General features: G+C 51.6%; 1 protein-coding gene, 1 long non-coding RNA gene and 1 other non-coding gene across 6 annotated transcripts in view; 2 read left to right on the top strand and 1 right to left on the bottom strand.

Annotated features, from left to right (window-relative positions):
* Positions 1-4: 4 nt before the first annotated feature.
* LOC118887199 lies at positions 5-17,200 on the top strand. 4 transcript variants are annotated; one of them, XR_005017914.1, is made up of 5 exons: positions 5-264; positions 601-841; positions 6,744-7,220; positions 16,149-16,271; positions 17,047-17,200. It is a non-coding gene; the product is annotated as an uncharacterized LOC118887199 (long non-coding RNA). The 4 variants fall into 4 exon arrangements; XR_005017916.1 differs by lacking the exon at positions 5-264 and adding an exon at positions 4,607-4,714 and having other exon boundaries at positions 576-841; XR_005017913.1 differs by lacking the exon at positions 5-264 and having other exon boundaries at positions 576-841.
* TRNAK-UUU lies at positions 8,764-8,836 on the bottom strand. Its single transcript has one exon. It is a non-coding gene; the product is annotated as a tRNA-Lys (tRNA).
* A 3,569-nt stretch (positions 17,201-20,769) lies between the features above and the next one.
* PRPSAP1 (phosphoribosyl pyrophosphate synthetase associated protein 1) overlaps positions 20,770-21,774 on the top strand; it is a 32,096-nt gene continuing 31,091 nt past the window's right edge. Inside the window, exon 1 of the mRNA XM_036837839.1 lies at positions 20,770-21,440. Coding sequence (XP_036693734.1) covers positions 21,271-21,440 — 170 coding nt within the window. The 5' untranslated portion in view covers positions 20,770-21,270. The remainder of the gene's footprint in view (positions 21,441-21,774) is intronic.

Genomic DNA, 21,774 nt, shown 5'->3' with positions numbered 1-21,774 from the left:
TCACCTCGCCGACCCCCGCACGGTCAGCGCCCACGGCTCGGCCACGCGCAGCCCTTTGGCTGGGTCCCGGGACGCTGGGAGTAGGCGACCGGCGGAAGGCGGCGCCGCGGCCCGGCAGGAGAGGTGGAGGCCGTTGGCGAGGCGCGGAGCCCCAGGCCCGGCCACGAGCGGCGCGTCGCGAGCGCAGCGTCCCGGGCGCGCGAGGGTGAACGCGCAGCGCAGGCCGAGGCGCGGGCCCCACGCGATTTCGCCTCGGCGCCCAAGGTCGGAGCGGCCCCCGGGTGGGACTCCGGGCGCGCGTGGCTCAGGGCTCCGGGCAAGCAGCGCCCGCTTCGCGCGCCCCGCCCCATCCCACCCGGATTTCGAGGCTCAGACCCCGCCGGGTGCCCCCCGCTCCGTGCCGGGGCGTCTCTCCAGCCGCTCCAGTTCTCCCCGAGAGAGTTATTTTTAGCCTCCCGACCAAGCAGCTCTGCGGCGCAGCCACCGAGCCTGAGGCAGCCAGGCGAGCCGTCCCGGGGAGGGCGGGCGACCGGCGCGGGGGGATGCGGTCCAGAGGAGGGAGCCTTGTCAAGAACCTCAAAAGTTGGATCCTTTTCGCAGAGGACAACATCGAGGCTCGCCTGGGCCAGAGAAGCTGCTCCGCAGCGGGCGATTCAGGCCCACGCCCCTCACGCACCTGAGAGGAGCTTGGCGGTGTAAACAGGCCTAGGGGTCCCCATCCGCATTGGGCAGCCAAGCATCGGGGGCGTGTCCTCCGCCGCCCCCACTGGCTCAGCGGGAAGATGCAAACGGACCCGGGACTCGTGTATCGGTGCTTGTGTGATAAACATATCACCGGCAGGTAAGTGTCTGACCTGAACTTGTCCGCGACCAACTCGAGTAAACTCCCTGGGGGGTTGTTTGCGGCGACCCAGAGGAGGAAGTTACCAAGGCGGACTTGGCGACCTGACCAGGTAGGGCCAAAGTTAGGAAAAAACAAACCGCTGTAGGAGGCTGAGGTGGTACAGGCCCAGGCTGCAAAGTGCTCACGCGCCCACACCTGCCCCCACCGAAACCCGCTCACACCTCTCTCTTCCCATCGTCTCTTAAGTCGAGAAGAGGCAGGTCTCTGCGGCCCCGGTAACTCGGGCGCGCCTCCGCCGCATCTCCTCTTACAGAGGACCCAGGCGGCCCGGCCCCGTTTCCCAACACCTGGGGTGGGGGAGGGCGGGGCCCAAGTGTCCCCACGTAGAGGGGAGGCGCAGGCTGGGACGCGTTGGCCTGGCACGCGTCCGGGTGGTGGCCACCTCCGCCCTGCGTGGCCCCCGGGCAGCCCTGGCTGGGTCCTGAGCGTCCAGAGCGTGTTCCGGGAAGGTGACTCAGCGACGCTTTCACGGGTCGAGAAACTGCGAAACTAGGAACCGGGAGAGGAAGCGGGGGCGGGGCGGCATCACCCTCTCGCAGGGCCGCGGCGGGTGTCCGCCGAGGTCTGATCTTGAACCTACAGGCCCCCACCCGCAACTCCCAGGAATCCGGCGCCAGGAGGGGAGCGCGGCGCTGCAGCCGCAGTGCCGCGGTCACGCGACGCGGGGACTCAAGCACCTGCGGGAGGAGGGGGCTCCTTGCGGGAGCCGGGGCTCGATCCCTCTCCTCCCCCTTCGCCTGCCTTCTCCTCCTGCCAGGACTCCGGTCAAAGTCAGGGCTTTGGCGCCTAGAAGACGTGGGGCGCGGGCGGGGTGCTCCCCGAGATCTCAGTCTTGGAGGGAGGGTGCTGCGAAGACCGCCAGGGCAGCCTCCCCCTTCTCCCCCGCTCGGGAGTGCACTTCCATCAGTCCTGAAAAGCCGCTGCCTTAAACCTTGGAGTCTGGTGGGAAACTGAGGCCCTCGGGAAAGGAAGACCTGGCTGTGCACGAGTCCGGAGGGAGAAAGCCCACCTGCCCCTGGGTCCCTCCGCCTCCCAGCACCCCGGGCTGGAGCCCCTGGGGTCGTGGGGCCGGACGGGGGCGAGGTTGACTGGAAACCAAGCGACGAGGGAGGCGGAGCAGCCTGCTGGGTTCATTATCCGGCCTCCGGGGGCCCAGTGGGAGGGAGGTGAAGGGCCGAGCCCTCTGGCCCCGGTTCCAGTCCGCACAATGGCTCCTCTGTCCTCCCAGCGGCCTCGCCCCCGCCCCCACCCCCACGGTCCCTGCTCTGCCCTCCTCATTCTTGTCCGTCACCTCCCCCCTCCAGGCTGCCTCCCTCCAGGCCCACACCACCCTCCAGCCCCTCTCTAAAGAGCTTTATTTCATCTCCAGAAACACTCATCAGCATCCCTGGCCCAAGAGACAGGATTGAGCAAGAGCAAGATGCTTTGCCCCTTTTGATGACGGGGAACTGAAACCCTGAGAGGTGAAGGGTCTAGGCTAAGCCACTGAACCAGTTCCCGACAGAGCTGAGAAGCAAACACAGGTCCCAAACCCCAGGCTGAGAGGCCCAGCTGACCCCAGGCTTCTAGCTGATATCTGAGTATCTGTCGGCCGGGTGGGTTGCTTGCCACAGAGCTGCCCCCGTAACCCAGCTGCTCGGTCTCCCTGGGAAAGAGGAAGCAACCCGAAGCCCTCTCCAGGCTTCATTATCCAGGTTCTGATTAAGCAACTAGCTGCTGTGGCCACGGGCCGCTGGAGTCAGGCTTGATCTGTGCTGATCGCCAACCCACAGGTAACACCTGTCTCCCAGGTGAAAGAGACTGCCTTTCCATCTCCCCCAGCCACCCTCCTTCCTCCCTGAGGGCAGCCTTCCCAGGTGGACACACCTGAGAACCCCCTTTTTTTTCTTCTTCAAAGAAAGAAAGCAGGCATTCACTGCGCCTGGCCCGGCTCTCTGGAAACTTGGAGCCAAGGCCGCCAGATGGCAAATGACTTGCTTTTATTAGGAGAGGCTTCCTGCCATCTCACCTATTCCTGAGGTTTTCAGCTCCCAAGTTGAACTGGAGGACCTCGAGGCCTCCCTTGACCTCAAGTCCTTTCTGCCTCGGAGGCTGCAAGGGCAGGGGAAGGGAGGTATCCAGCCCTGCAAACTGTGTAGTTGTTGTTTTTTTTTGTTTGGTTGGTTTTGGTTGTAGTTGTTTTAGCCGCACCGCACGGCATGTGGGATCTTAGTCCCCCGACCAGGGATCGAACCCCTGTCCCCTGCATTGGAAGCGTGGAGTCTTAACCACTGGACCGCAGTTTGCAGCGATGTCCTGCAAACTGTTTTTAAGACTTGTGTTCTGGGACAGCCCCAGACGTGGTTTTCCATTCTGAGCTCCTGGTGACCGTGCCAGGCATTGAGGGTGGCTGGCTGGGCGTGGAAGAGCATGCCACGTGGATGTCCACATGGACATCCAGGAGAGCAGACTGGTCACACAAGATTCTTGGCTGCTTGCAGGGAATGTTCCGAGTTTCTGTCTCTGCGTTGGTTCAGCCACTCTGGGTGTGGTGGAGTGAGCCCAACTCTACCTCTTGCGTGGCCTACTTCTCCTCACGGGTGTCCTCGCCAGGGCTGGGAACCAAAGTCTCTTCTGGGCCTCTGGGCTCTGCCTGCCACACACCCTCACCTGCAGGCCTGCTGAGAGGGACACATCCCTTTCAGGGAAATTCGCGGGCACAGCCCTCCCCATGGAAGCCTGCGAGCCTCACCCACTTCATTCATTTCAGCTGCTTGCCCGGCATCTGAAGGCATTTGTATTAGTTTCCTGGGATCATCATAACAAGGTACCACAAACTGGGTGGCTTAACAGAAATTTACTGCGTCACTGTTCTCAAGAAATCCAAGATTAAGATGTTGGTAGGGTCGGTTCCTTTTGAGGGCTGTGAGGGGGGGGTCTGTTCCAGGCTGCTCTCCTAGCTTCTGGTGGCTGGCTGGCAAACTTTGGTGTTCCTTGACCTGTACATGCATCACCCAGACTCTGCCTTCCTCGTCACATGGCCCTCTTCCCTTGTGAAAGATCTGGCTGAGATTTGTTCTTTTAGGCTCTGCATTCTCTTCTGTTGGGCATGTTCTTTTTCGAAAGCAAATTACTCTGGGAGGGAAAACCAATAAGTTATTAGGACTCTAGTGTGAATGGAGGTATCCATTTTAAACTAAAAAATCTAACAATACTAGGTGTCCCCAAAGAGGACGACAGTGCACGCTCGTGTGGGTGTCGCAGGAAAGGTGTCTGGGAGCTGGACCTGCCCGCCTCCGCTGTTGGGAGGAATCGTTTATATCTGCGCTGGCTGCCGGGTGGCTTTGCCCAGGCTTGCACACTGCCCCGGCTACCTTGGCTTTCAGATCTTACCTCACAACTTGGCTTATGGCATCTCTGGCATCCTGAGCAGATGCGTTTATTCCCCAGTCCTCGGAAGAACAAAGCTGAGTTTTGTGTTAGTGTACTGGGTTCCTATTGCTGTACCAATTTATTATCCTGCAGTACTGAAGGTCAGAAGTTTAAAACGGATTGACAGGGCTGTGCTGTCTTCCTGTTCTAGCTTCTAGAGACCTGCATTCCTTGGTTCAGGACCCCTTCCTTCACCTCCAAAGGTGGCAGTATAGCATCTTCAGGTCTCTGTCTGACTTTTGCTTCTGCTGTCACATCTCTGACTTTGACCTTTCTCCCTCCCTCTTGCAGGGTCTCCTGTCTGTGATGACATTGGCCCCACCTGGCTAAACTAGGATACTCTCCTCATTCAAGAGCCTTAACTTAATAGCATCTGCAAAATCCCTTTTGCCATAAAAGGTAACATATTCATGGGTCCCAAGGATTATGACGCAGCCGTCTTTGGGGGGCTGTTATTTTGCTAACCACAGTTGGGTAGGAAAAGTCTGGGAACCGTGTCCTTACTTGGCTACAGAACCTTCGTTCTAGCATTCCTCACCTCCCCAGTGCTACCAACTGAACACAAACCAGGAACTTAGTTTCCCCCAAATAAGCATTTGTCGTGGTGGGACCGAAAATACTCTTGCTAAGGTCATCGACACCTGATTCTGTAGACTTTTTGGTCTTGACTCATCTGGCAGAGGCCCCTGCAAAGAAAGCTGGTTTCCATTTTATTTTAATTACCCAGGAGGGAAAAAAAAAATTACCCAAGAGAGAGAAATTGACATCTTCACTAAATATAGTAATTATAGGTGTGCAAACGACTTTTCACCTGAGGAAGGGGTGGGGAGCAGACCAGCCCATCCATTTCCAGCCTGGCAGGAAGGGCTTACCACAGGGCGCAGCCTGGTGGGTATTACACAAAATGTGCGGTCTGCTCAGCTCCTGTCATGTGACCTGACAGTCCAGCTACTTCTGTCCTCTGTGGTAAGGCTGGACCAGGCCAGCCACGTGGAGAACCGTGGCTAGGAACCTTCCACAGGCTCCCGCTGACATCAGCTCTGGTCTGGGCCCAGCATGGGCTCTGGCCTGGTCTCCAGCGCCCAATCCCCCATCCTGGATACTTGTGAGGGGAGAGATGATCCCCTTCTGAGGCCACGGCCAGTCCTCACCCCACCCAACTGTGCTTTGTAATCACTTATTTATACTGGCTTATACTGGTTCGGAGACACTGTGTAACTGGTGAACCTTCTCATTTAAGGGAAGAGAAGCCATCAGCCATGTGTTAAACTGCTTTGGGTGCTTTGGGTGATTCCCAAAAGGAGAACTTCTGGGAAGCGGGAAGAGGGACCCGGCCCCTCTACGGTTGGTCGGTGGGGCAGCAGGAGAGCTGAGCCGCTTTTATCTGGTAGTAGCCTGGCGTCCAGGCCGAGGGGATGGGTGTGTCACAGTTTTCCGGGGGCTTTTTGTTGTGCAATGTTTTCCACTTTCACATCTCTCTGAAGCTAAGCTATGTCCTTGGGTTGTTCCCAAAGCAAACAGACAGCGGGCTGGACACAGTGCGTTTGCGCTAATGGTCTAGGGTGGTTTCCTGGTACCTGCGGATGGATCCTTTCCTCCGAGCAAAGGTGAAGTCCTAGCTCACCCCCTCCGGAGATGCTCACTGTGCCTTGGGAACGCCCTTTCGAGGCGCCCTGCTGGCCCCTGGTGGCCACCTGGGGATGCGTCCCTCTCTCGTCTTTTATCCAAACGGTGCAGCCACTCAGGCCTCCTCCGCAGAAGCCAATTTGTTGGAGGCAGAAGAGGGGCCAGCGCGCTTCTTTGCCAAGCTGCAAAGAGAGGGAGCCTGGAGTGGGCTTGCCTGCCCGATGCTCATTACCCACATCCTGAGAATAGAAATTCCCCTTTCCTGGAGGCTGGCCTCCTGAAGGTCAAACCCTTCGATTCTTTCCAGACACAACCTTGGTAGTTTAAGTAATGAGTATACAGGATGGGCTGGACAGGGGTCGAGGAGAGGGGCCCAGGGCAAGGGACACCGTAACCTCATTCCACACGTGTGCCCCCAAGGCTTTGTGCAGCCAAGGGAGTGATGCTGTGCTGATCCGACAGGAGAACCATTTCCAAAAGCGGCTCGTTGTTCTTTTTGCTCATTGCCCGAAAGCGCTGACCACAGCAACGTGACCAGCATCTTGAAAATGAGTTGAGATGTCATTTCTCCTTCAAGGCACCATCAGATGATCCTAGCAGCCTCCTCTGAAACTCCCTGTTTCAAAACAGAATGGGGAACCTAGTGATTACCTGTCAAAGCTTACAGACTAAGGAGTGAAATTTTTTTTAAAAAACAAACAAAAGATGGAATGGGCTTGGAGAACACTCCTGAGCGGTGAGGAGCTTATAGGTGGGGGCTGAAGAACATATCCTTTCTTTTCTCTTGCTGTCTCCTTCCTAGAGCTGCAGTCGGTGCGGTTCTGTACACAGAAGTCCTCGAGAGAAATGCTTGTGGGCTGCTCTCCCAACTGCATCCCTCTGGCGGATCCAGGGGAGGGAGCCCCATCTGGGTGCCACGTGGCTGCTACAGTGATGCAGAGCCCAGGAAGGACACAGTCCAACACCCCACCTCCTCCTGGCTCCACGCAGCAGGCTGATGGGTCCCGGGAGGGAGGGACAGACTGACGGCTCTGATGCAGTTAGAAGGACACATCCATCTTCCTGACTCGGCATGACCTAGAAAAATCCATAGCATCAGAACTTGGTATTTGCAAACAAGCACAAGGATCCTATCATTTTAAGCTGAGGTTCCAGTTGCCATGTGACAAGTATCTGTGACCACTTGGTTCTCAGACTGAGAGCTTTGAGCACTTAAGGATCTAACTGCAAAATATGATTAGCGTGGAATCGGATCTGCCGCCTTCATCTCTTGGCAGGGGTAAGTGTTATCCTAAGGGGAGAGGTGTGTTGAGTCCTCAGGGGTGGCTCTCTTATCCCGATTTGCAGCCATTAGTGGTGCAGGAGCCACACAGGCTGGGGAGAGGCTGAGTGGCGGCCCGGAGACAAGCAAACCCCAGGACCCTGAAGGCCAGGTCTCTGAGGTCTCAGGCATTTCTGAAATGCTGAGGACCCTGAGTGGAATAGCAGAAGCCTAATTCTAATTCTAAACCAGGACTTGGATATTGTGTGTACTTAACAAAGACTAGCAGGTCGCCCATGAAGAAATGGTCCTAAGAGATGTGGAAAACAAATCTGGGGTACCCACCAGCCCTTGAGAAAAATATCTTAAAATTTTTTTTTTATTGAAGTATAGTTGATTTACAATGTTGGATCAGTTTCAGGTGTATAGCAAAGTGATTCAGTTATACATATACATATATTCTTTTTTCAGATTCTTTTCCATTATAGGTTATTACAAGATATTGAATATAGTTCCCTGTGCTATACAGTAGGTCCTTGTTTTTCTATTTTATATGTAGTGGTGTGTATCTGTTAATTCCAAATTCCTAACTGAACCTCCTGTCTACCCCCAAGAAAAATATCTTTTTTTTTTTTTTTTGGCTGAGCCACATGGCTTGTGGGATCCCGAGCCCTCGGCAGTGAAAGCGTGGAGTCCTAAGCACTGAACCATCAGGGAATTCCTGAAAAATATCTTTTAGAAAGGAGAGACTTGGGACTTCCCTGGCAATCCAGTGGTTAAGACTCCGAGCTTTCACTGCAGGGGTTGCGGGTTCTATCCCTGGTTGGGGAACTAAGATTCCGCATGCCATGTGGCGGGCCCCCCCCCCCAAAAAAAGGAGGGACGCAAGGTTCCTCAAAAAGTTAAACATAGAGTTACCGCATGACCCAGCAATTTCACTCCTGGGTACTTACCCAAGAGAACTGAGAACATGTGTCCACACAAAAACTTGTACACGAATGTTCATAGCAGCTCTATTCACAATAACGGAAATGTAGAAACAATCCAAGTGTCCATCAGCAGATGAATGGGTAAAAGAAATGTGGCATATCCATACTCAGGAATAGTATCTGGCCGTAAAAAGGCATGAAGTCCTGATCTATGCTACCGTGTGCATGAACCACATGAACATTATGTGAAAGAAGTGACAGAAGCCATATACAAAAGGCCACATATTGTGTGATTCCATTTAAATGAAACGTCCAGAATAGGTAAATCCATAAAGACAGAAAGCAGATTGGTGGTTGCCAGGGGTATGGGGAGACACTGCTTAATGGATATGGGTTTTATCTTGGGTGATTTTATTTTAGGGTGATAGTTTTATTATTGGTTTTGTTTTGGAACTAGTTAGAGGTCATGGTTGCACAACATTGTGAATGTGCTAAATGCCACTGACTTGTTTATTTTATGTTATGTGCATTCATCCGAATTTTTTTTTAATGTACAACTATTTTATTTATTTATTTATTTTTTTACTGTTTTTTTTTTTTTTTTGGCCATGCCTTGGCTTGTGGGATCTTAGTTCCCTGACCAGGAATTGAACCTGTGCCCTCGGCAATAAAAGTGCAGAGTCCTAACCATTGGACCTCCAGGGAATTCCCAAATTTTATTTTATTTTTTTAAATGAGGGACTTGAACCAGCCATGACCCTTTCAGGATCATTCTTTTGTGATGCACAAAAAGTCCATTTCTAAGGATGCAGTTGAAATTCTGATTTGGGTGGTGTTAAATATTTATTCCAGGCATTTGTTAAAGAAGGGTAAGGAGGACTTTCTTCAGGACCATCTTGATGGGGGGCAGGGACCACTACCTGGGGTCTTGCAGCGGTTGGGGAGGGAGTAGAGATTGGGCTCAACTGTGAATATAAGGAAAGGTGGTGGGAATATATAGCCAGGGAGCAGATTGGGGTCAGTGGATGGAAGATTACTAAGAGGAAACATCAGGGGAAAGGGGAGATTTTTGCTAAACCAACCCACCTGAACTTGCTGAAGGCAGGCCAGGGGGCTCAGACATCACCCCAGGGTGGTGGAGGATGGGGAACCTCAACAGATATTGAAGGTGACCAGACATGGAGGATGGGGGATTCTGGCTAAACTGACTTAGCAGGATTCTTGCTAGAACTGGATTCTGCAAAACAGGACACAGAAGCCCAGGGTTGGAGACCTAGTCAGAAGAGGGCTCAGATGAGCCCGATTAGATCAAAGAGAGAATCTTTCTCCTTGTCACTAAATTATTCGGAGTCCAGTAATGTCAGCCTCATGGAACCATTCAGAGGTCCTTCCCTCTTCTTTCAGGGGTGAGGGGTGGCCGCCAGTGCTTTGGTGGCATTATTTGGAGGGACTTATCTTGTCTCAAAAGTAGTGTCACCTTGTGGAGGCCCTAAATGCCGATCTTTGGTCACTGTTATTTTCATTTCTCTGTATTTCCCCCCATAGTTATGCAATATGTGTGAGGTTTGTTTTTTTTTAAGAATGTGTATGTGTGTGTGTGTGTGTTTGTGTGTGTGTGTATGTATAACTGAAGCACTTTGCTGTGTGGAGTTTTTATTGAAGTATAAATTTATACAGGAAAGCACACAGATCATAAACTGAATTTATGCACCAATACACCTGCATTAATAAAAGAGCACATCCTAGAAACCCCTGGTGCTCCCTCCCAGCCATTCGCCGCCCCGCACAAGATAACCACTCATGCAGTGTATTTTTATATTTGGGAAAAAATACTTAAAATTTAAACAAAGTGAAAATACATTAGAGATGGAAAAATTTTGAATCCAGCCTTTTTTATTTGTGAAGGCTCTTCCAAATGGCTCAGGAGTGGTAAGGGCTGAGGGCTCTAAGCGGGTTTGGCCTCGGGATATTCCTAAAGGAAAGCAGGAGGTAGCTGGCAATAGCCACGGGATCTGCTGATGGACCCATCTCCTTTCTGGGTCATTTGGCACCTCAGCTCCCAAACTAGTCAGCACATCAGAACCCCCTGGTGGAGCTTCAGTACTACAGATACCTGGGTCCCACCCCCAGAGATTATGATTTAACTGGTCTGGAGTGTGGCCCGAGCTTCAGAGTTTTTCAAAGCTCTGAAGTGATTCTAATATGCAGACAGGACTTCCCTGGCAGTCCAGCAGTTAAGACTCTGTGCTTCCAATGCAGGGAACGCAGGTTTGATCCCTGGTCGGGGAACTAGGATCCCACATGCTGTGCAGCAAGGCCAAAAAATTTAAAAATTAAAAATAGATAAATAAATAAATATGCAGACAAATGTGGGAACTACTGACTTAGCATAAAAGGAGGATCTGAAGCCTGTTTTCCAAGCAGGCAGGCAAACTCAAAGGCCTCCCAGAGATTCTGTAACTGCCACGAAAAACTTTCTTATTCAGGAGCATCATGAATTGTCATCGTCCCACTGACTATTGCACGTCTGGAAATGAGTCAGGCATAGTACAGAAATGACACATACTATTACAGCCTCTCCCCACATCCTCCCAGACACTGGCTTGGGAATGTGGGAATAGTGACAAAGCTGGCTGCCACCCAGGCTTCAGGAAAATGGGGGGAGGGGAGGCTCTGCAGTTATTACACTCACTCCCGCTAGGTACGTCAAAGCAGATGCTCTTGTGAATTAAAAAAAACTCAATTAAATCTTATTTCCCTGTTGAACAGTAATACAATTTTGAAAATGCTCTTTCTTAATATCGAATTGGTATTTAATTACCGGGGGGATTCTACTTTCCCCGAAAGGAAGATGAAGTTACCTTCCCACCATGAGGACTCTCACACTGGGGGTCAGCCTTGGAAGTTCCTGCTCCCACCACCTCATCACACTGTACCTTCATGATATAGGTCAGATTTCTAAGATCCTGACTGTGTTTCTATGGTGGTTGTTTGGAATAGTGGTTTAAAATTTACGGAAGAATGGGAAAGGAGTGACAGGAGGAAGAAATGGGCAGGTGGGGGAGGATGGGGTGGGGGGGAGCTGGAATGCTTTCATGTCAAGGGTTACCCAGCTTGTGAGTTGGTACTGTGCCTAGGCTAGAACTTGGGCTTGGCATGGTGTTTGACCTGTATCTTTCCACCAGCTCGGATATCCCACTTGTGCAAACCCTTCTTGGACAATCACTAGAAAGACAATTAATTTTTCATCCAAGAAAGCACCATATGTTTCCTCAGAAACCTTTCAAGCACTTGACTCCCTAGGGAAGTGTTCCAATTATCTGTTTCCGAGTGAGAAATCACCCTAAGATGTAGTGGCTTGAAGCAATAATTTATTGGGTCCGTTGTGGGTTGATTGGGTTCAGCCGGGTGGTTCTCACTTGGGGACTCATGTGATTACAATGTCAATGGGCTGAACATCTGAGATGGGTCCCTCCCGTGGGACCACTGAGGCAGGCTGTCAGCTGGTTCAGCTGGGGCTGTCGGCCAGAGCGCCTGTGTGGACTCTCCATGTGACATGGCAGCTAGGTTCCCAGAGGGAATGTCTCAAGAGCGTCATTCCAAGACACCCAGCGGAAGCTGTGTGGCTTCTCATGCCCTGGTTTTGCAGGTCCCAGGCCATCACTTGTGCCACATTCTACAGCTCAAGCAAGTCACTAAGGCCAGCCCAGATTCCAGGGAATGGAACCAGGGTCCTTCCCCCTTGGTCGGGGAGGAGGGATTGATGGAGGCCATATTTAGGGACTCTCAGTTACTTACCTCAGGAACTGAGAATTGGGACAAATTTAGGGAACTGCTTCACCCTTAAGGAAACTAGTTTGTAGCTTAAGAACAAGATTCCTTCAAATATATTTTCAGGAACCCCAGCGCCGTGTTGATCAACGCCCCAGCTTCGTTGGGTCTCCTTGCTTTAACTGAAACCAGCTACCCTGCCTGACGGCGGCGTTCATCCTTAAGCCTTCTCTCTACCCCCAGAAGCTGCTGATTTTCCACTTCCTTCTTAATACAAGTGCTAACATTCATCACGCTCTTATTTTGTGCCAGACACTGGGCTGAGCAATGCATGTACTTAGCCCGTTTCATTAGGAAGACTTGTCTTGTTGAAGTGCCCATTAAGAAAAGGTTGATTGTTTGTTTGTTTCCAGTAACTACCGCCAGCTGTGCTCTGTCCAAACCCCCTTTGTCACTGGGTGAAAGACTCCCCATTAAGGCACCTCAATCTGATTCCACTGTTCCAGTCACTTTTTTTGTTGTTATTAAGGCAGCCCCACTTGGGAGTTTAAGACTTGTCCATTTAGGAACTCAAACTTGGGAATTCCCTGGCGGTCCAGTGGTTAGGACCCAGCACTTTCACTACAGGGGCCCCGGGTTTGATTACCTGGTCTCACAAGCCGTGGGCATGGCCAAAAAAAAAAAAAAAAAAAAGAAAGAAAGAAAGTCAAACTTATCTCAAGCACAGGCTCCAGCACTGAAGCAGGGACGAGGCCTATCTCTCACAAGCTGCCCACTCCTCTGTGCTTACTTCATGAGGTTGAGGCAGAGGGGAGAGAAATGGAAAACAGATGTGTTTCCTGTGGTGACTAGTTGGGGGCGGTGATGCGGCTGTCCTGTGCCCTGGGTCTTTACTGCTGACCCAACTCATTCTCTAGAGCAGGGTTTCTCATCCTCAGCACTATTGACACTGGGGGCTGGATTATCCTCTGTTGTGGGGACTTGTCCTGTGCATTGTTTAGCAATATCCCTGGCCTCCGCCCACTAGATGCCAGTAGTACTTCCCAAGTTGTGCAACCAAAAATGTCTCCAGTCATTGCCAATGTCCCCTGGGAGCAACCTTGCCCTGGTCGAGAACCAGTGCTCCTTAGACTTGGTGTGGACAAGTGGGCACCCCACAGGCCTGCCAGCAGAGACTCTCTCCCAAGGGGCTCCCCTGGTTACACATTCTTGCTGACCTTTGGAGGTGGCCTCATGCCATATTTATTGCCCTGAGGAGGTTCCCCAATCCCAAATCCCAGAATCTGCAATTCCATCCATACTCTGGATCCGACTCTGGGGCTGTGGGGTTGCATCCATTTTCTGAGGGGATGGGTGGATCCAGTCCTTTGCCTCCTGGCTGACTGCTCACCATGCCAGCTCCTCTGGGCACTGTCCAAACTTCAGGAGCCCCAGGGCAGATCCACCAGCCCACGGCCAAGTGGACAGCCAAGTGGGAGACAAGATGTTCCTCTCTACTGTCCCACACACTTTACAGTGACTCCACTGTGTCCCCAACCCCCCTCACTCCCACCTGGTTTCAAGAAAAGCCAGTCAAGCCTTCATGAAGAAGCAGCCTCTCACCCTTCCTCTCTCCCTTTTTCTTGAGGCAGGACGCCATGACACCAACTACCCATAGTTGGGCCAAACTTCACAGGTTAAGACCACCGTCCTCCACAAGACTGTCCTCCCTCAGACACCAGCAGCAAGTTTGGGGGTCCCCTGGCCACACTCACTTTTGACCAGCTGGCTACAAATTCGGGGGTTCCCACTACCCCCTCAGGTTCAATAATTCACTAGAATGACTCAGAACTCAGGAAAGCGCTGTACTTGCTATTACAGTTTAATGATAGCAAAAGAAGGCAAATCTGAACCAGCCACAGGGAGAGACACCTAGGGTGAGGTCGGGGGAGGGGGGGGCGGGGTGGTACCAAACTTGAAGCTTCTGGCGTCCTCAGGGACACGTTACCCTGTTGGCAGAGCACTGCCAACCAAGGAAGCTCACCGAGCTTGGGCGTCTAGAGTTTTTATTGGGGTTTCATTGTGTAGGCACAATTGATTAATTCACTGACCATTGATTGAACTCAATCTCCAGCTCCCCTTCCTTCCCCAGAGGTTGAGCTAACATCATATGGTTTATCCTAAACTATCAGATACAGTTGGAGGGGCCCACCATGAATTATTGACACTCCTATCACTCAGGAAATTCCAAGGATTTAGAGGTGACCTCCCAGGAACCAGACAAAGGCCAGCCAAATGCTGGATTACACACAGGATTTAAAGAGTCAGTGCTGCATGGCATCTCCCAGCTAGCCCCCGGCTGGTAGTTCTCTGAACTTAGAATGTGGGGTGCATTTTATTCTTGGCAGTAGGTTCTGGCAATTCTTGGAAAGCAGGAAAGATCCTGCCAGGCACCTCCCTCCACCTTGTCACACATGCATTTCATTTAGTCCTCACCACCACCCCGAGGCAGGTATTATTGTGATCACCGTTCCACAGATGAAGAAACGCAGGTACAGGTTGACGGACTCCCCCAGGTGAAGCAGCAGAACAGGACTGAGTCCAGGTCTGTCTGACTCCAGAGCTTCCCCCTCATGGGCGACAGAGCCCTGCCTCCTGCCCCCCCACTGGTGTAGTCCTACCAGCTCCTCAGGTGGCCTCCAGAACACCTCTCTTCCTCCTGCAAACCCCTCCCTGTTCTGACCCTCTGCTACTGGGCTCACCACTCTGAACACCCCCTCTGCTGTCGCCCACTCCTGACGTCTCTGTTCCCCGCTCACAATCTTCTTGGCTCCAAGTTCTGAGAACGCGTAAACATTAGGTCCTGGGAGTTGGACGCCTGCCATAATCTCTCTCCGACCTAGAATGATCTTCATCCGCGTCTGACCTCAGCCCCGGCTCTCGTGGCCGCGGCCGGACCACCACCCCTTCTCCAATGCTAAAACCCACATGCCAGCCTGCCCTGCTTTCTCCCTCTTGTGGCCACACTGTCATTCAGGCTTGCCTCTAAACATCTGGCCTTGAGCACCCCACCCTCTTCCTCCTCCAATCCGCTGTCCTGAGGCTGTGGGGAAGGAGAGGAGGGGCAGTGCTTCGAGTGGGGACCACACGCAGCTCCGTGATGCTGCTGGGACGCTGCGAACCCCGTTTCTCCTATGCGGCCGCTCCCTTCCAGCCTCTGCCGCCAGGGGCGCTAGTGGGGCCCGCACGGCTGGAAGGGGAGAAAAGGCCGCTGCTTCCTGTCTGTTCCTTGGTCACCCGAGCACCACGCTGGCAATGGTGACATCTGGTTCCAGGCTCCAGTGTCCCTGCGCTCCCAGAACCAGCCTCTGTGCCTCTCAGGGGTACCGCACCAGCTGGGCAGTGCCTCCTCGCCGGAGATCCGAGTCCCAGCTCCGTGGGACCCCTCCTCCAGGCTTCTAGGATCCCATAATCCCAACCTGTCCTCTTGGTTCCCCATTCATGGGGGTGGGGTAGCTGCTTGCTGTGGTCTCCCAGTGTCGGCTTTCTGCCGCTTCTATCCTGCAATACCCATTTAACCAATTCTCTATATTAAATTCTTTGTGAAAATAATGAATGTGTTGGGAATTCCCTGGCGGTCCAGTGGTTAGGCCTCTGCGCTTTCGCTGCCGAGGGCGCGGGTTCAATGCTTGGTCAGGAAACTAAGATCCCACAAGCTGCTAGGCGCGGCCAAAAAAAAAAGAAAGAAAGAAAGAACGTGGTTTGTTTTCCTGGTTGCCTCTGACCTAATAAATATGTATAAACATTTCCCATCTCCCTTCACCTAATAGCTCATACGTGCCTGACCTTGTTCCGTTTGACATGTATTAACTCACTAATTATTATTATCCCCACTTTACAGGGGAGAAAACTGAGGCAAAGGAAGACATAATTGTTTGCTTGGGATCACACAGCTGTTCAGAGTGGGCTCCGAGAGCCTGGCTCCCGAGATAACACTCATCTACACACGCTGCAGCGTCTCACTGTTGACAGTGAGTTGGTGTAGCTGGGGCATTAAGTGACCACATAATGTTCCCGTTTATGGATGGACGAGAGCTATTTTTGGATATTTGTATCATGTGGGGGTTTTAGCTATTAGAGAGCCTGGATCCCCTTGAACCTACACACTTAGGACACTTGAGCCAGGAACCTTACAACTTTCTGAATTATTTTGGTCCATGATTTGTTGTAACCTGTCTCCTTAATGTTTAACCTTCTATCTTCTCAGCCCCGACTCCCCGTGGCCTTTTTCTTCCTTCCATATCTTTCCCTGTGAGCCCACCTTGCCAGTGCTGCTGTAAATCTGGAGATACGGGCGAGGAGACGTCTCCTGTTTGGCAGACTCTAGAAGGTACTAGGAGGCACTGTGGTCTCACCTTGAATCAGAGTCTTCAACGAGGTATGGGTATTGGTGATACCCTGAAATGCCTCCACCAAGAGTTCCTGAAAACCCCATGACAGAAGAGGTTCTGTCCTACTGAGACTCTATGCTGGATTCCATTTCAGACTTTCCAGCGGTCGGCAGGGCAGCTGCTCTCTACCACTGCCCTTGCTGAAGCTGGGAAGGGTCACTCCCAGCGCGCTCAGCTCTGTCTGCCCAGTATTTTGCCCTCGCCCCCAGCATGGTTTCTGATGTCCTATGGAGAGAATCAGCTTAGAGATCCAAGTCAGTATTATTTTTAGAACTAAAGATCATTCAGTCTCAGCTTGCTTGGGCCTGTTCAGGGAACGAGAACAGGGAGAAGTCTCATATTTTTCCAAAGTTCATGTCGGAGTAGTGCAACATGGAAGCAACAGTTCTGAATCATTGCCTAAAATGTTCTCCTTTGTTGCAAAGACTGACCTTGTCTTCCAAATAATTCATTCCCCGGGGACAAGGCTGAGCCATTCTAAACACACCACTCTTTGTCTTCTCTGCTCATTCTCGGACAATTCTTCGTGCCAAAGCTGAACCTGTGCTTTCTCTTCTAGTTTTTAGAAGAGAGGAGATTATATTTCCATAATTCATGCTGAACCTGCAGTCCAGTTAACAACAGGATTTTTTTTTTTTATAACTTGAAAACTAAAATTGGGTTGAATATGGAAATGTCACCTTGCACTGAGCAGAGCTGTCTTTGTTTTTGCAGGAAATGTCCAGCAGGTTTGGAGCCTCAAGGATCAGCCTGTTTTTATAGAGAAACATTAAAAAAACAAAACAAAACAAAAAACTCCTGGAACTGAGCAAGAGAAGTCTCACTTCAAACTGCAAAAAAACACATTCTTTGCAAAATGAGCAGAAGCGTCTTTCTACTCAGTCCAGACCCTGTATTGGTCAGGGTTCTCCAGAGGAGAAACAGAACCAACATGATATCTATTTAGAAAGCAAATGTTGAAGAGCTAAAAGGAAAAATAAAAAACTCCACAATCAGAGAACAAGCAGATGAAAAATAATTAAGGTAATAGAGAATTTGACTACAACTAACAAACGATCTAACCAACAGATGTAAAACACGCGCCCCCAAACTGTAGAACACATGTTCTTTTCAGGTGCATATAGGGTATTTACCTACATAGATCACATGCCGGGCCACCAAGTGTGTCTCAACACATAGCAGAGGATTGAATTCACTTAGGGTGTGTTCTCTCACAAAGTGGAATTAAATTCGAAATCAATAATAGGTCTCTAGAAATTTCCCAAAGTTTAGAAATCATGCAGCACACTTCTAACCATTCACAGGACAAAGAAGAAATCACAGTGAAAATTACAAAGATTCTCAGACATAGAAAACCATGTCGGGACTTCCCTGGTGGTCCCGTGGTTAAGACTCTGCGCTTCCACCACAGGGGCACGGGTTTAATCCCTGGTGGGGGAACTAAGATGCCGCATGGCGCGGCCAAAAAATCAAAACAAAACAAAGCCATGTCATTTTCAGCAAATGGCAAACAGCTCAGAAAGCCACAGACCTAGGGCGTGGCCTGGAGAAAGGGAGATGGAGAGGGAGACTCAGGCCATATCAGGCTAAGGAGTTTGGGCTTATAAACAGTGGAAAGCCCTGGAGGCTTTTAACCAGGGGACCTGCTGTGTGGATATAGAGGGTGGACTAGAGATACTGGAGGGAAGGAAGGACGGAATGTGAAAGAATGAGGCCAGTTGGGAGGCCCCTGCCTGAGATACGAGACCAATAGCTGTTCTCCGGGGCTTCCTTGGTGGCGCAGTGGTTAGGAATCCGTGCGCCAATGCAGGGGGCACGGGTTCGAGCCCTGGTCCGGGAAGATCCCACATGCCACGGAGCAACTAAGCCCGTGCACCACAACTACTGAGCCTACGCTCTAGAGCCCGCAAGCCACAACTACTGAGCCCATGGGCCACAACTACTGAGCCCGCGCACCTGGAGCCCATGCTCCGCAACAAGAGAAGCCACCGCAGTGAGGAGCCCACGCACCGCAACGAAGAGTAGCCCCCGCTCGCAGCAACCAGAGAAAGCCCACGTTCAGCAATGAAGACCCAACACAGACAAAAATAAATAAATAAATAAAAATAATAAATTATTTAAAAAAAAAAAAAAGTTGTTCTCTGTATCACTCATTGGGTCCACAGATACGAGTAGAGCCCCTGCCATGTACCAGGCACCAGGAAGTCACTAGGGGTACCTTCTCCCAGATACATTTTGTGAGCCACCCCAGCGCCACACAGATTATTATACATAGGTCATAAAGTGGGAAAACTTCCAACAGTGTAATCTAAATGTTCATTTTTTATGAAGCTTCACGTTAAAACAGAGCATGGTTCTGTAGTTCTTGATGCCAGGCTGAGATTAAATGCCTAGCCTGAGGGCGCTTCCCATGACATTCTATGCCTAAAACCCAGCCTCCTCCCTCCATGCCTCAGCCAATCTGTGAGGGCAGCTGTTTCTCATAAGTAGCCCCCAAATGGTTATCCCAAACTCATCTTTTATGGCCCTTCTTCCCTATCTTATCAGTGGAGAAATAAGGTAAGTTTGTAGGAACTTAGACATTGAGGCTTGGTGAAGGTGAGTACTTCCAATCTTAAATTTTGTGATTTCTCATCGGAGAAATTGATTATTAACCCTAGTGAGAGATCCACAGCAGAGTGCAGAAGGTGGGAGGACTTCTTATTAAAAACCACAAAAGTTTTTAATAAGAGGGAGGCAAGGGTGTCAGAGTGGGTAAGGATATGTGAATGGAAGCAAAGATCAGAGAGAGAGATTTGAGGACGCTAGGCTGCTGGTTTTGAAGATGGAGGATGGGGACCACTAGCCAAGGAGAGAAGTGGCCTCTAGAGAGTGAAAGGCAAGGAAATGGATTCTCTTCCAGAACATCTGGAGGGAAATCAGCCTGCCAACACCTTGATTTTAGGACTTCTGACCTCCAGAACTAAGATTGTGTAAGTTTGTGTTGTTTTAAGCCACTTGGTGGTAATTTGTTACCACAGCAATAGGAAACACATACAACTTCTAACATACTACATAATTTACTCAATTATTATGTTTATTTTAAAATTGCTCTCCCCCTGCTAGGTGTACCTCTCCAGGGTAGGAATTTTTATCTTTTTTTTTTTTTCCTCTAAAGTATCCCAAACAACTAAAACGGGCCTGGCAAACAGTAGGTGCTCAGTAAACGTTAATAGATGGATAAATGGATCGATGTAGAAAGCGAGAGAAAGGAAAGAGTCAAGGATTCTCCTGAGACTTACTGACTGGGAACATCACGTTATGTTTACTTACAGAGGGAGTAGAGGAGCAGGTGCAGTTTGGAGAGATCTGAGAAAATGAAGATGGGTTTAGTTTGGGGTATATTAAGGTTTGAGGGGTTCTGTGGGATATATATATGGAAAAAATATATATATATGGAAAATGTGAAGGGAAGTGGTTTCCTTTAGTTTTAGAAGGTAACATGGCTTATGGCTGGGCCCGTCGGCTGAACTTGTGTACAGGTAAATAATTTGGTCTAAGCTATTTACCCCATAGCCCATTTGCTTTTTTCCTTTCCTTCTTTCTTGTCTTTCTTTCTTTTTCTTTTACACCTGCTCTAGGAGAGAGGGGGTGGGTGCATCAGTAATTCTGGAGAGCCAGCTGGAATGTGGGTCAGGCTGCTACAGGCCCTGGGGCAGTTCAAATTCCAAATCCTGAAGCTTCAGGCTTGTGAGGCTTCATGACACAAGAGTCACAATCAATTGCTCCCTCAGGCCCAATGTCACAACAGGCAGAGTCCTCAGAAGATGGAGAAGCAGGAGATCAGCCTCCCTCCCCAATCCTGAGGCAACTGATAACTAGTGACTCAAATGCTTCCCTGCCCTTTACTTTCTTCTTGGACCTCATTCAACAAGTATTGATTGCGTGCCTCTGGAACACATAACACTGCCCTGGACACTGGGAAATACGAAGAACTAAGTGACATACGATCTTGCCCTAGGAGGACTTACATCCTAGTCGGGAAGACAGATGTTCACAAAGCTAAATAAAAATAGAAGCAACTATACATGGTGCCATGCACGGTACCGCCCAGCGGGAGAGGGCGGCTTACTGTGGTTGAAGTATCTAGAAAGACTCAGTGGAGCAGATGTCACGTGAGTGGGTCTTTAAGGGACTGGAGCACATGGAAAGGGAGGAATAAAGGCTTTTCTGATCGAGAGCAAAGACCGGCAGGAGTGCCTTGACTCGTTCAGAGAGACTTGCCTTATGTGCAGATGCAAGTTTGGAGTTTGGGGAACAAAGATCAGGCTCAGGAGTACACCACGTTTTGGGCATTTTAGTATCCCAGGCAACCACCCGGAAATAACCCCGCCCTCCACTTTTCAAAGCAATCCCAGCCTAGCGCGGCGCATGCGCCTCGCAGGGCTCTAGCGCTGTGTTATCATGGAGGCGCAGAGCTAGATCGTCAGCCACCTCGGAGGCTGACATTTTGGATCCTGGCGAAAAATTTGGAAAGGCTGGCACCACTACCAAGTCAGGCTGCACCACCCAAGAAGATGAGAGCAAAAGAACTCCCGTGGAGCGACAAGATCAGGCGGCGGAGTGAATCGTGATGCTTCCCTCGGAAAAAAAGCTTGTAGAGAGTTGCCCACCGCCCTGCCCTCATCTGAGATGGTGACTATGCGGGCGCTCTAGCCGCGCCTTTTCGATTCCCGGAGGGGGCGGTGCCGTCGTCACTGGCTTTGAGGTGGCTGCGGCGCAAGTCGCGGCGAACTCTCATTGCGCCCGAGCCCTTAGAAGCCTTTTTACGAGGAGGGTGGGGGTCTCTGACCTCTTCCCTCCTGTGCCGGGTTTCTCGGTTTCTTCCCTCCTCGGGCCTACCGCTCCCCCGTGCAGCCCCGCCGCGGGCCGGCTGTAACTGCGCCCCCGGGCCGGACGATGCCCAAGAAGCTGCTGCTGCTGCCCCCGCTCTCCGTGTCCTCCGCTTTCCGCGCCCCGCGAGCCTGCCCAGCCGCCCGCCCGGCCATGAACGCCGCCCGCACCGGCTACCGAGTCTTCTCGGCCAACTCCACGGCTGCCTGCACCGAGCTGGCCAAGCGCATCACCGAGTAAGGGGCGGAGGCCGGGGATGTCCCGAGGGGCCCCTCCCGGGAGACGGTCCTTGCTCCTCTTCGCCTCCACGTCCCCCGACCCGGGCGAGGGGTAATTTGGCCCCATCGTCCTGCCCCTGGGGGAGAGAGTCGCAGAATCCTGCCGTTTCAGGTCTGGACAAACCCTTGGAGGTGACAGAGGATCACCCCCCCCCACCCCCGGGTCCTTGGACCGCTCGCCCTGCTTTCGGCTCCCCACTCCCACCTCCCAGGCGGTGGTGAGGATTCTGTAACCGCTGGATTAGCGCCTTGGAGAGAGGGGCTCTGGGTTTGGCTCCCTTTCCCACGGTTG

This window comes from Balaenoptera musculus, chromosome 20 (assembly GCF_009873245.2).
Source record: "Balaenoptera musculus isolate JJ_BM4_2016_0621 chromosome 20, mBalMus1.pri.v3, whole genome shotgun sequence".
Classification (NCBI taxonomy): Eukaryota; Metazoa; Chordata; class Mammalia; order Artiodactyla; family Balaenopteridae; genus Balaenoptera; species Balaenoptera musculus.
The sequence above is the reverse complement of the archived record's forward strand: the minus strand, read 5'-3'. Positions and strand labels throughout refer to the sequence as shown.